Source organism: Pinus tabuliformis, chromosome 7, assembly GCF_031772625.1.
Source record: "Pinus tabuliformis cultivar Carrire ecotype Pingquan chromosome 7, CPIR1, whole genome shotgun sequence".
NCBI lineage: Eukaryota > Viridiplantae > Streptophyta > Pinopsida > Pinales > Pinaceae > Pinus > Pinus tabuliformis.
Window position 1 is genome coordinate 738,779,206 of NC_142293.1, and position 14,908 is coordinate 738,794,113.

The following is a 14,908-nucleotide window of genomic DNA, read 5'->3' on the forward strand; positions in this document are numbered from 1 at the left end:
ATGTTAAAACCATTATTAAATTCTAAAACTATTGCCTTCACATGTATGCACTAAATTTCTTTATGATTTGTGTGGGTATGCTCTCATAGAAGTAGAATATTTTAGCAAGTACATGTTAAATTGTTAAACAATGATAAAACAAGTGCATTGAGCTCTTTCCCCCCCTTTATACCAAGTGAATCAATGAAGTTAGGTCACACTATCAAGTGAATCAATGAAGTTAGGTCACACTATCTAGCAAGCATTGTAGGGGGAAAGTCTTTGTAAACCCTTGATTGAGGATCTTGATTAAGGTTTTAATCCTTTAATTGAGGGCTTCAAACCTTGAACAAGAATCTAAAATCACAATCAAAAGTTTAAGCAATTGAGGATTTAAAAACCTATAAACCTTTTCTACTAATGCAAGTTTTCATGGAGCTATAACTTCTAGTGGGTAAAATCATTTCATCTGTTGAAACAGGCCTTGGCAGTATGGGGTTAGTGCACAGGACATATGTCAGAAATTTAATAATAAAAAAATTCAAATGATTAGCTAGAGCTGGGTTAATTACATGCAATGAATGTCCCTAATTCAAAGACTCATTATTTACAACATGAATGGCCAGGTTCTTGAGGTTTGCGGACCTTTAACACTGACTTTAATGGAAAAAGGAAGAATGTAGAAAAAACAAGGCTTTAAGGCTTTAATAACCTCACCAAGAGAATTCAAGTTTTTGACCTTGAGATAGAAAAATATATGAAAGTAGAAACAAAAGTTGTATGACTAAATTTTTGAAACAAACAGAACACCCTTTTAAGGTTTCTTAGTCCAAATCACAAGTGCCAAAGTACATTTGTCCCCGTAGAAAAAAACACAATGTAAAATAATAAAAACACAGAAAAATTACATTTAGAAAAAAAACACAATGTAAAAAAAAAAAAATTACAAAAATTACATTTGTCCTAGAAAAATATAATATAAAATAATAAAAAGAGAAACGCAATATAAAATAATAAAAACGAAAAAATAAAATGAGAAAAATACCGACTGCAATTTAACTCAATTCTGGAAACAAACTAGTTTTAATTTTAATTAATTTGTCCTTGGAAAGACTTCATAAATTGCATAATTCTTCAACTCCAAGCCTTTTGAACCCTTACTCTGTCTTGTCTTCTCATATTTATTTTCTTCCCTAACCGTCAAAATCAGTTATAAAACTAATTCGTATATGGTCAATAAAACTGTTTCTTCCCTTTAAAATTATTATTTTTTTATAAAAAGAAATAATAAGGGGTCCTTTTTTAAGCTATTACTGAACCATTTTAATATAGCATATTTATAAGTTATATGTATATATATTATACCGCGCTCTTTTATATAAATATTTCTATAACATATTTATAATCTATATATATATATATATATTTTAAACCGCGCTCTTTTATGAAACTATCAGTATTCGAAATGAATTGAAGAATCGTGCCGGCCCGGCTTTCCTCATATGCAGAAAACCACGAGTGGTTTTCTGAAAACTAAAACCAACTTTGCGAGGAACCCCTGTGGGGTTTTAAAAATGACTGGGAACCCCCGCAAGTATCCTGCCGTTGATCTGGTGCTTGGGTTGTTTGATGGAAACCACCGAACGCGGGACCTTTCCCAACGTTAAACTTCGACAAAACTGGTCCCCCCGCATTCCGTTGATCTGGACGCAAAATAATTTGGGCCGTAGATCTTGAGTCCTCCATTTACTCCGTATTTTGATCACTTTTTTCGGCTGATCATTTTATTCTGGCTGTACACGGCTCTCTGAAAAGATACATAGTTCGGTACTTACATGTTTCAGGGGCGAAGCTTTCTCGCATGTACACAGAAAGTGTTTTTCCAGCTTATGCGACCATTTAAAACATTACAAAGACAGCTACTATAGAGGCTGCTTCATGGTTGACAATTTTTGTATAATCGAACAAAAATAAACATGCTCTGTTTGACAATGAATATGAAGGTCCTCGGTCCGGTCGGAGTTACATACATGATCAACAATAACAAATTCAAGATTAGCTTCTAGCCAACAAGTATCCTGTCCATGTCTCCACCTTGCATTCCTTTTTCTTGGACTCGCATGGCATTTACATCCTCTTATAGTGATTTCTTCGCTCCTGATATTTGTGCCCCCTCAAGAAAAAGTCTGCATCGGATGAAAATTACATGTATCCTCACAAGAACAAGAGTTTTGACCAAGAAGCACGGACCCTTCCGTACTGCCTGATTCATTTGTGCTCTTTGAGACACCAAATTAGGCTACAACTGCAAGCACACGTGCTGTACATGAAGCAACTAGATCATGGACACTTTCGAATCTGTCAGAGCATCCATCAGCTTTCCAACAATTCATGACAAATTGCTTCACTAATAAATGGGCTCTATGTATGCACTCAGAACAGCACCGGTAGACACACTGCACCTGAGAACTGGGCAAATTACTATCTTCTATTTTATTTATCGCGTCTACATTACCACCATTTGTGTCTGATGAGGCACCATGTGATTGTAGAATGCCTATCTCAGAGTCATGAAAATGATGGTTGGTTGATAATGTCTCTGAGCATTTGATCTCTGACTGGATTTCATAACCATCAAATGGATCAGCCTTAGATACTGTTCCATTGATCATCCTGCAAAACCTAGCCGGCCTTGCCACAGTTGCTTCCTGAGCACATTTTTCAATAGTGTCACCTGAGTCCACATTATTCTGGGCTACAGAGGCTCCGCGCAAAGAAAATTTGTTGGGGTCACAAACTGGGGGAAAGATCGGCCGACAACATTCCTACAAAACAGCATTGTTTGCTAACAGAGATCTTGGACTTGATATCTCTGTCCCAATTATGCTTGTAGCAGGACCATAAATACCAGGTTTAAAAACATTTGGGCTTGAAGTGTTGCCGAAAATAACCTTTTTCGTTATTTAAATAAGAAACTGGAAAAGGATCAGAGGTTGCTTGAACATTCAATTCCCCACGACCAACAATGTTAATATCAGTAAGCCCTTGGGAGTTTAACTCTGACCTTTCCTCGCACATGAAGAAGGATCCACTACAGGAATGCAGCAATGTTTCCAAGCTCTGTGTGGCATATGCCCAAATGTTAACCATGTCCTCCAGAGAAGTTGCTTGTGCTAATAGAGGGAAAATTTGGCATTTATCTTTTCCATTTTGAATCTTCTTTTTTATTTTTTTAACTAAAAGCTCCTAAACCTTTCTTATATCACGTGAAACTTCGTTCCCAGTATTGTATAAACCCTTGAAGGCAAGCAAGCCCATAGCAACCAAACCTCTCACTACAGAAGTGACCGACATACCTTTATGTTCAGTACTGCTGTCCCCTGATGCAACTTGTGTTGAGCTGTTTGTATCAAGAACACAAGAATTAATTGGCCAACGCTTCCATGGCCCATCTGTGGTTGCACAGGGACCTTCATTCATCTTTGGTGTCACCCAACAAAGTTCAGCGAACTGTATATAGTGGAGAAGTTGGTAACCACAAGCCGCAATTGCTAGCTACATGGCTGTTGTTCCTTTTCCAGATCCCCGGTGAGAAGGCTTTTGCAGCATTTGGCTTTGGCCACTGTTGCTTCTAATCATGTCTATCTTTCAGATTTAAATGTTCTGACTCAATGTTTGATAGAACAGTGTAATCCTTAGCACCTATTGAATAGCATTGACTTCCTTTATGAAAACCACCAACATCATCCTCAGAACAGATATTCTTTGGTTCATCCAGTGAGGCATATTCCCTCTCAATACATGTCTTGGAAGGACAGTTTATTATATTTTTCCCAGCTCTTTCATCCAGCTTTCCACAAGACGAAGCAGTTTTAGATTTCCTCAGCGATATAGCATCACCACGAGATATGTCATGAATAAATTGAATGTATCTTCTCATTAAAGCCTTTGTTATATTCTTAGCAGATTGATCAAATAACCACTTATAATCTGAGGTAGAAGGTCCTTGCACAGAAAAGCAAGGTACATTCTTTTTCGATGCAAGTGAAGATACATCAGCGTCTTGGTTCATGAAGAAATTTCTTATCTGAAGGGGAAAAGCAGTCCCTGGTAGCTCACAAGTAGCCAGAAATACCAACGGCACATCCGCAGGTATTGAATCCACTTGCTGAAGCAGTATATCCATGCTCGAGATCCAGCACTCTGGCCTGCACCTCCCTGATTCTCAGAAATCTCATTAACCTTTTCCACTGCCCAAACCTCAATTTTAGGCATATAAATAACATATGGACCAATATTTATCCAAATTCCAAGTATATGGGTTAGGCATTGAATTACGTCTCCATGTCCTTCCTGCGACATTGTGGATAAGTTCAACTTTCAAATTTCAACATGTCCTTCAAAGCCATGAATAATGCAGGAAGGTAAATATTTTTGCCCAGCCTTGGGAACTCCAGTAATCAAAACCCTAAAACTATTTGCCATGATGTATATGTTGACCATAAAAATCTACTCTGCCACCATCATCCCCTTCAATCTCACTTTACAACAAACCCTTTTGACGTGCACACCCAGGGATGAAAAGGGGCAGGGCATTTCATAACTCTGCATTGGATAAGGCTGATTGCATTCCACTCCAATGAATCTGCTTACCTGTATGAAAAAGAGAAAGACCTTCCAACCAATGAGGAATTGTTCCCATGGCCTTCATGAATCATTACCATCATTACGGGTGTAGAACTGCAGCATGAGTGCCCCTGCATCTAATTTCAACAGAACCCTTTTTCTTTCCAAGTTTTAAAGAAGCAGAAAGCTCAACCATAACGATAAAACACGACACAAGCTTGAAGAGGAATATTGCAGCATCGTATATTAGGCTCACAGTCAGACAAAACCATTTCATCAAAATCTTGAGTAGCCTTTTTCAGTAATCCTGCATTTGCAGAAGCACCTATCAATGATATCCAGGTGACTACGTTTGGAGCAGGCCCAGGAGCGTATATTCTTTTTTTTTTAAACTTCCATATTCATTGCCCGCATTTTGCCTTTAAAGATTTTGCTACAACAATCCCATTGATGGACAGTGGTAGACTCAATGCCTGTAGATTTATCATTGAACCATTTATCCAACGGCACATATTTTTTCATTTTTGATTCATAATGTATTTTTAATTTATTTTTTTCTATAACTTATAAAAATAAATAAATAAATCTCCTAAGAATAAAAAAATTGAAAGACACTTCAAAGCTCGCTGTCCAAGGGTGTTTCTCAAGGGTACTTTTCTTTTTTGGTTTTACATTAAGGGGTGGGGTTGGAAACACAAATGTGTATAAAATGTAATTTCAATTATTAACTAGCCACCATAATAAAAATAACTTAAATTTCCAAAAAAGAAGTGGGATATACTATGTTCTAAACTTCTATGTAGATCGTACATATTGTTGGGAACAAAGGTCATCTATTAACTTTTCCATAAATATGTAAGATATAATTAGATGCGAATTTGACACATTAAATGACATTAATATTTTTTGGAAAAAAATATCACTAGAAAAGAGACAATTCCCTACAAATTGTATTTTCTTTAAACAACAAAATTCACAAGGCATATATGAGTTTCGAGTACTTAAATTTAAAGAATATTTAAAATGTCAGTTTTTTGTCACCAAATTTCACTAGAAATTGAAACTTGTGACTTCACCCACTACTAATTGTTTTCTTTGTCTCTTAGTGTCATTCTTGAAGCATAACAAAAATCAAAATATTGTAACAAGATGAGTGTGACTGTTGATGGTTGAGGCTCAAGAGTGGACAAGATGAGCACGGTAGAACTATGCAAGAAATTAACAAGGGAATAGTTTTCTCTTATTTGGATCTAAGATTATGGCTCTGGATGTTGTTGTATGATGACCTTCTTATGGTGTTTGAAAAAATGCATCGTTGACGTAAATACAATTGAAAGACTTTCTTCTAGAAAAAACTAAAAAGTTTTTCTTTTGTAGAATTTGAAGCATTGAGAATATTTGGTCCACTGAATTTTGAAAACCATTTTAAGAGTATATAACCTAAGCTCAACTTGTGATAATAGTTTTGGAAAAAACTTTGTAAACTTGCTCAAAATGCTTATTCGTGATCCTCTTAAGAGTTTAATTTCTTAGTAGAAGTGAACCAAATGAGATATTTTGACAATGGAATACTTAAAGATGAATGGAAATTATTAGCCAACTTAGTTGAAAAGATTAGATTTGCAAGCCAAAGATAAGTTAGATAAATAGTTAAAGCAAAAACTTAGAATGCCATGTAATGATCATTTGTTTTATGATGGGTTGTATCCTACTCCACCTTGAAGGTGTGAAATACCTTTGCATAAGATAAGACAATTTTATTAATGTCCACAAATGACCAAGGAAAAAGTCAATGGTATTAGAAGGTACAATCAGTGATCCATGGATTATGGACTACTGGCTATGTCAATGACACTCCTAGAAACTAAAGAAAAACTAACATAGTAAAAGAGATACAAATGTCAACAAGCAAAAGAGCAATGCTTAATCTAAGGCAAAAACAAAAAATGTAAAACCCTAATAGTAAAAGAGATACAAATGACAACAAGCAAAAGAGCAATGCTTAATCTAAGGCAAAAACAAAAAATGTAAAACCCTAATAGGCACGACGCCCTGGCTCAACCCAAAGATGGAAGTAGAAGTAGAATTGGGATAGGTGGCAGAAGAAGAAAAGGCATCCCTATCATACTCCATCACTATGATGAGACTAAAGCAAACCTTGATGCTGCCCTTTGGGAATATTCCAAGTAGGCTTGCCTAGGTGATCCAAGGAGGAGCTCCAGGGCAAAATGACATGTCTCTTGTGACATTTGGGGAAAAGGAGAAGAAACTCATGATGGAAACCCTAGTGCTCAATCAGGGTTAGGGGGTAGACTTTGAGGTCTCATAGAGGTGGAAGACTTATGTCTCATAGATCTATCACCAACATGTTCTAAGGCCAAAGATTCTACCCAGTACTTACCATCTCTAATAGTGGAAATATATTGAAAGAAAGAAGTTATAAGCCTGACAATATTGGGTTTGGGATAGCGAAAGAACGTTGCAAGCGAACTCCCAGGGTCTCAAAGCAGTGAAACCTTCCTCGTATTTCATAGTATATGAAACCTCTAAACACAGAGTGCTCCTTGGACTCAATCTCTGGAGACAGCACAGCTTGTGGATCCTCGTGTAGAAGACCTTATTTATGTTGCATTGTTGATATGGTCGTGCACGTGAAAACTGGGGAACATTCCCGCTTTGTCAGACTTCGAAGTGAATTTCTTTGCAACACCTTAAAAATACCCCACTGACATGATTTTTATGAGCTATCTTCTTCACAATCTGGTTTATGTATATGGGATGCCATCTCCTCCTTGCTAAAAATCCATCTCTAAATAATCTGTGAATAATGTTCCCTAACAACAGAAATCACTGGAGTGGCTGCCAATTGTGTGAACAAAGATCCCTTCAACTCCTGTGCTTGCCGTTTGATTTTAGATGAAGTTTAATCTTGACAATTTCAAAGATAGATGCATATTGAAAAGTGAGCAGCTGGAAGAGAGGTGAAATAAGTTGGAACAGCTTAGAGCAAGAACCTGCAAAACACATCAATTAAATTACCAAGTTACAAAGTAAAGTACGATTTTTTTGGACTAGTCATTAAACAAAAACAATCAGCATACTTGTAAAGGATTGAACTAAATTATTTAAGGCACTCGCATGTAATTCCTAATGAATGTGCAGGTCTTTGCCATCTTTATGTGTGTGAGAACAAGATGAATTGTTCATGCTAACCTATACAAGTTGCAATAAACCGATATATTTAAAGGTTGGAACATATGAGATGCTTATGAGCATAAACTGTAAATACTCAAGTACAAACTTTCATTATATTGGAGAAAAGAAGCTACATATGGATCTGGATATGTTTGCCAATTATTTTCAATGTTTGATTTCTTAAGGAGTGCAGAGGATACTTTTCCAAAGAAGCTTCCACAAGAATAGAAGAAAAGTGTCTTTGGTGAGACATAAGGTCTGGGTTTTCGATGCTGAGACATGAACAGAGCAGTGCCATTGCGTGTTTCCAAGATGAAATGTGCAACAGTTCTGGAAAAGACTTACCAATTCAAGGAAAAAATAATCTTGGTTACTGTAAATCTGAGAAAACTGCTACTTCTAATACATATAAAACGAGTAATACTAATAAATGGATATGAAGAGGATCTGACCTACCTCTGCAAAAGTATATTTTGATAGAGTGGAGTCCTTGTATGTTTATCAAGCCTAGATGCATAATTATTATTATTATCATTATTATCTAATTTTAAGGTCACGGCCAAGCCAGACACCAAATTGGTCTGCGAGACCCCCTTGTTTGTGGGACAAAGGACCCACCTCCGCGCAGCGATTTGACTGCTAAATCTACGAAGACATACATACTCTGCCCCCCTCTGGTTTTGAACCTGTGACCTCTTAGGAGGAAACACATGCTCTTAACCATTAGGCCCATTCAATGAAGTTTCAATGAATGCTCAATGCTGAGATATTACAGTCTGCACCTGTCATTATGGTGGGATTTTACAAGGAATCCATTAGAAAGAGTATTTTTTAAGTTAGAATCTACAGCACAAATACCTTCTACTGAAATGTGCAACAGTTCTGGAGAAGACATACCAATTCAAGGAAAAAATAGTCTTGGTTACTGTAAATCTGAGAGAACTGCTACTCCTAATTCATATAAAACAAGTAATACTAATAAATGGATATGAAGAGCAACTGGCCTACCTCTGCCAACTTATATTTTTGATAGAACGGAGTCCTTGTGTAATAAGTCCACGCACGTTGACCACGTCTAGATGCATAATGGAATTTCAATGAACGCTCAATACTGAGATATTATCAGTCTGCACCTGTCATTATGGCAGGATTTTACAGGTAATCCATTAGCAAGAGTATTTTTATGTTAGAATCTACAGCACAAATACCTTCAACAGGTCCCAAAAACTCAAACAAGCGTAAAGATCTAGAAAGTCATGAATGCCCTTAACAGTAGATTGAAAATAAAGAAAATAACTCTCCTTTGAATCTTTTTTGGCTTAGGCCATACGTATTAAAATTTTAAAAACAGAAACTGATCAAAAGCACTTTCTTTTAGCCAGGAATAATACATAAAAATAGAATCATCAAGCTGACCTATGTAGATATTACATCCCATTAACAGTATCTACATTTCATTGGATAAGGACTTACCCAGCCTATCATTAATGATGAATACACTGGCTATCCAAACATCGAATAATCCCACTGCAAGGCTGATAATATACGTAAGATTGATCTTGTGGAAGCATAAGTGCATTGCTCATTTAGTCATTTAATTCAGTATCACCAATAATCACCACAAGAGCACTGTCCAGCCTTGAAATGATGAAAACTATTCACATCCCTTACAATGATTTCTCTTGCATCAATCATGGAGATGAACTTGATGGCAGAGTGGCAGTCATTGCAGACTCGAAGATTCTTGAAAATCTTGATAGATGTCCCAGGAGATGTGTTGATAAGGCCAAACGCAATGGCCAGTCTTTCAGTGTGAGACACGAGAGCTTGTTGCTTCTGCTCCTCTTCTACATCATGAAGAACACAGCTTGTGTCAGGAATATAACCTTTATCCTTCATCTGCCCAGACAATGTTCCCAACTTTGCGTAAATTTCCTTCATTTGAGGGTGTGATCTGTCTCCTACACGGAAAGAATGTATGTTATTACTAACTTCAATCCAGCTGCGTGCTGGTGCCATCTTAATGTTCCTATCTTTCATCATATTTCTAACTTGTTCCTTCTTTTCCCATTTGCCAGCAGCTGCAAAGATGTTCGAGAGGAGCACATAATACGCAGGATTTTTAGGATCCAACTCAATAAGGTATTCTGCTATAGTCTCTCCTAACTCTATGTTGTTCTGGATTCTACATGCACCAAGCAAGGATCCCCACACAGCAGCATCAGGTTTTATTGGCATTCTATTTATAAACTCTTGTGCCTCATCCAGACGCCCAGCACGCCCAAGAAGGTCAACCATGCAACAATAATGCTTTACTGAAGGTATGATGTGATAATATTGAATCATGCTATCAAAGTACCACCAACCATAATCCACGAGGCCTGCATTATTGCATGCAGACAGAATACCAAGAAAGCTCACACGATCTGGCATGATACCAAAATGTTGCATTTGTTCAAAGAGATTGAATGCCTCTTTGCCACATCCATGCATGGCATATGCTGCAATCATAGCATTCCATGAAACTGTATTCTTTTTAGGCATTTTGTCAAATACTCTGTGTGCATCCTCTATTCTCCCACATTTGGCATACATATCTATAAGTGCACTACTTACAAAAACATTTGACTGAATTCCACCTCTAACTGTATCTTCATGGACCTCCTTACCATGTCGTAGAGCTGCCGAGTTGGCACATGCAGGAAGAACGCTAGCAAAAGTGACTGTGTTTGGTTTTATGCCTGTCTGTTGCATTTCTTGAAAAAGTTTTAAAGCTTCATGGAAATACCCATTTTGCGCACATGTTGCAATTGTTGCACTCCATGAGACCACACTTTTTTCTGGCATTTTCGAGAAGAGATGCAGGGCCTTCTCAATATTTCCATTCTCAACATATCCGTCAATCATCACATTCCATGAGACAGCATCTTGTTCAGGCATTTCCTGAAAGATCTTAAATGCCTCATCAACATGCCCATCTAGCGAATATCCTACAATCATTGCATTCCAAGAGAACACATTTCGTTCAGGCATTTCCTGAAATAGCTTCAGGGCTTCATTGACAAGTCTATTATGTGCATACCCTGCAACCATTGCATTACATGAAACCACATTATGCTCTGGGATTTTGTCAAACACTTTTCGTGCATCTTCTATGCATCCAGATTTAGCGTACATGTCCACGAGGGCACTCCCCACAAAGACATCACATTGAAACCCACTTCTTATAATATCTGCATGAATCTCCTTACCTTGTTGACAGGCTGCCAAGTTTGTACACGCTGGTAGAACACTAGAGAATGTAACGGAATTTGGCATCACACCTGCTTGTTTCATTTCCAGAAAGAGATTCAGTGCCTTGTCAAAACACCCATTTTGTGCACATAATGCAATCATTGCACTCCATGAAACCACGTCTTGTTGAGGTATTTTCTCGAAAAGCTTCAGGGTTTCATCAACATCTCCATTCTGTGCATATCCCAACATCATTGTGGTCCAAGAAACCCCATTACGATCAGGAATTGCATCAAACACTTTCCGTGCATCTTCTAAGCTTCCACATTTGGCATACATGTCTACAAGGGCACTTCCCACAAAAACATCAGACTCACAGCCACTTTTAATTATGCATTCATGAACTTCCTTACCCTCTTTGGGATCTGCCAAACCAGCACATGCCGGTAGCACGCTAGCAAAGGTGATATTGTTCGGCTTCACACCTGCCAACTGAATCTGTTTAAAGAGTTTGAGAGCCAGATCAAAATCCCCATTCTGTACATATCCTGCAATCATAACATTCCATGACACCAAATTCTTTTCAATCATTTTGTCAAACACTTGCCATGCACAATCCATACTCCTAAATTTGACATACATATTTACAAGCGCATTACTCACGAACATATCTGACTGGATTCCACTTCTAATAATGTGTTCATGGATTTCCTTGCCATGTTGCAGAGCTCCCAAGTTAGCGCATGTTGGAAGGATGCTGGTTAAAGTGAACTCATCTGGTTGAAGGCCTGATTGCAGCATTTGGGCAAAAAGTGTCAAAGCCTCTTCATCATGGCCATGCTTGGCGTAGGCTGAAAGCATTGCCGTCCATGAAACCACATTTCTGTCAGGCATTTCGTCCAGAACATGCTTTGCATCAACCAAACTCTTGCACTTAACATACGCAACCAGAAGGCCGGTTACTAACGACACGCGAGGTTTAAATCCTGTTTGGACTATGTGGGCATGAACCAGCTTAACCTCTGGTAGCGTTTTGGGGTTTGTACAGCTCTGCAAGAGAGAGGCATAGGCTGATGAAAAGTGAAACAACTCCTCGGGATTTCTGGCATCTCCGTGTGAGGTAGAGCTGAAAATTCCTGCACTTGCATTGCTTAGTAACTCGTAATGTGTATTTTTGGTGAAAGTGAGGAATGTGGAAGTTGAAGTCCATTTGAAGTGGTGAAAGGGTTGCAGATACCTGTGTCCAACTAACACAGCAATCTGCTGCTTCTTATACTTCCATACTGCTTGTGCCGTTGCCATTGATAGTAAAAAGAACAGAATGCTACATTACGTCCAAAAGCAATTCCACATATGGATGCTCTTGTTGTGATTGTATATACTACTGGCACAATTTCATGTACCACGCCAATAGGACCATTTTCTAAATCATGACAAGTTCGTGTTTGACAATTCCATTCTATGTTGCAGGCCTAGCTGCAATATAGCGCCTTTCGATTTAGTATCGTGCTCCATGGGCTTTGTAGGGTTAAATGGTGATTTGATCCTGAGATATCCATAACGTTAGATGAGCATTTTAGAGTTAAATAGTGATTTGATTTTGAAATCTCATTAATATTATCATTTTCCCTAATATTATTTAACATCCAAGGCATAGCATCTTCTTTCATTTCTATACGAGCATTATCACACAATTGCATCCAAGGCATAGCATCTTCTTTCATTTCTATACGAGCATTATCACACAATTGCAATGCTTATTAAACATCAATTTACTTCGGTGTTTTTAGAAGATAACAAGTGTGTTGGAAGTTATTTTACTTTTCGAAATTATGTTTTGGAAAAAATTGCATATAACATTATAGTTTATATCACTCAATGCTAAATTAATAATAGTCAATTGAAAAATCAAATCTAAAGGCTTGCTTTTGCATAAATGAATAAATTGAGATGTGAAGTGGATAAATTAATTGATTGTAGGGTAAGGACTTGCATAAATTTTGGTGGTTAGTAACTACTAGTAAGTCTACACATTTATAGTTTTACTCCTACATAAGTGTTGGGGTGTGCTAAAAGCGCCAACATTATTCATTAATTAGAGATGCAAATTTATTACAAGGAGAAATAGTTCTCCAACTACATGGTTTGTTAGTTTTCCCAACGAATTGTCAGTTACATATTTACAACCAATTACTCTTTACCATAATCTTAGAGGCTTAAGGTGTCTAACATTCCCCCCTTAATTTGAAGGGGTGTTTGTGAGCCCAAGCATCATTATGAACTTTTCAAATTTTTCTCTTCCAAGTGCTTTCGTGAAGATGTCTACAATTGGCTCAGTCATGGATCAATGCTTTAAAGGAATAGTTTTGGCCTCTACATGGCATCGAATCAAATGATACTTAGTGTTAATGTGTTTGGTTCAATTATGGAATCTGGGATTCTTGGCCAACTTGATTGCAGAAGTATTGTCGACAAGTAGAGGAATTTAGTTCTCTTGTTTCTCATGCAAGTCTTTAAGTATTTTCTTGAGCCACACAATTTCCTTTGTTGCTTCTATTGCTGCCACATACTTTGCCTCGGTTGTGGAATCTATCGAAAATGATTATTTGTATGACCTCTAAGAGACAAATGCTAAGCATGGACTCATGAGATGTCCTAAAGTTGATACTCCATTTTCCTTGTCCCCCTCAAAGTTTGAATTAGAGTGTTCAATAAGATTGAAGTCATCGACCTTGGTGTACTTTAGTCTATAAACTTGAGTTCTCTTTAAGTTATTGAATTTGAATGTTTGTGATTCATAATGATCAGAGGAAAGCTTTTTCGGATTAATCACATGTGTTTATTGGTGTCAACGTTTCGAACCCTCAATTGTGGTTCATCATCAAGACATGGATGGAGGACATGATCTAACATAAACTAAATAGTGTCAAGATGCTCTAGAGAATTCTAAGAAAAAAAATAATGATATGTTGGAAAGTCAAATGCAACAAAGGGTCAAAGAGATTAACTAATTGATAAATGTTTATATATATATATATATATATATATATATATATATATATATATATATTGAAATGTTAGAAAATATAATATAATAATAATAAATAAATATAAATAAAAGTAAAAATAATAAAAAATTAGTCAAAAATAATATAGGAATAATAACTTAAAAAGAAACTGAAAATTACAATGGAAAAATATGGAAAGAAAACCTTAAAAAATAAAAATAAAAATACATGAATAAATAAATAAATAGATAAAAATAATTTGAAATGCCCTATAATAATCAATATATTGAAATCCAAAATCAATAAATTAAAGAAAAAAATGAAAAATCAAATAGAGTAAAATCAAATAAAATGAAAATAAAAATATATTTAAAATAATTCATAGAATATATTGACTAATTCAATGAATCAAAGTAAATTTCAAAAATAATTTATCATATATATATTGAATTGATAATATAAATCAAATAAAAGACAAAGAAAAAATAATAAGAAAAATCTACTAACTATGTATATCTGCAAATGCACTTAATATAAAATTGTATTAATAAATGGAAATAACATAACAAAATCAAGTAAAAAGTTATTAATTAATAGAAATAAAATAAATTAGGAAAAAAGTTAAACCAACTTAAATAATAATAATAAATAAACAAATAAATTCTCCCGATCGGGATGAGTGCGGTGTCAGAGGCGCCAGGCCTGAGTTTACATGGATGGTACAATATAATTTATTGCAGTCGCACCCCACATGCTCAAGGCAGGGAGTGCAATGTCCTCTGCCTTGAATGCATGGGAGGTGGCCTGGCAAGGTGGCAAAGGGGGACTTAAGGGAAGATGGTCGAGTGGGAAGAGTTATTCGACTT

General features: G+C 36.5%; 1 protein-coding gene across 4 annotated transcripts; it reads right to left on the minus strand.

The window, feature by feature from the left end:
• Positions 1-6,337: 6,337 nt before the first annotated feature.
• Positions 6,338-12,595, minus strand: LOC149249642 (pentatricopeptide repeat-containing protein At3g26782, mitochondrial-like). 4 transcript variants are annotated; one of them, XM_089458750.1, is made up of 4 exons: positions 12,272-12,595; positions 9,274-12,160; positions 8,809-8,933; positions 6,338-7,619 (listed from the first exon to the last, which is right to left on the minus strand). In XM_089458750.1, exons 1-2 carry the CDS (start codon positions 12,334-12,336, stop codon positions 9,406-9,408), a joined length of 2,820 nt encoding a protein of 939 aa, XP_089314876.1. In that variant the 5' UTR covers positions 12,337-12,595; the 3' UTR covers positions 6,338-7,619; positions 8,809-8,933; positions 9,274-9,405. The 4 variants fall into 4 exon arrangements, with proteins under 4 accessions (XP_089314876.1, XP_089314877.1, XP_089314874.1 ...); XM_089458751.1 differs by having other exon boundaries at positions 9,274-12,170; positions 12,272-12,594; XM_089458748.1 differs by having other exon boundaries at positions 9,274-12,595.
• Between the last annotated feature and the right edge of the window lie 2,313 nt (positions 12,596-14,908).

Bases quoted from the DNA above. Each gene is read 5' to 3' on its own strand.
- LOC149249642 (XM_089458748.1), bottom strand. From the start codon at position 12,336: ATGGCAACGGCACAAGCAGTATGGAAGTATAAGAAGCAGCAGATTGCT.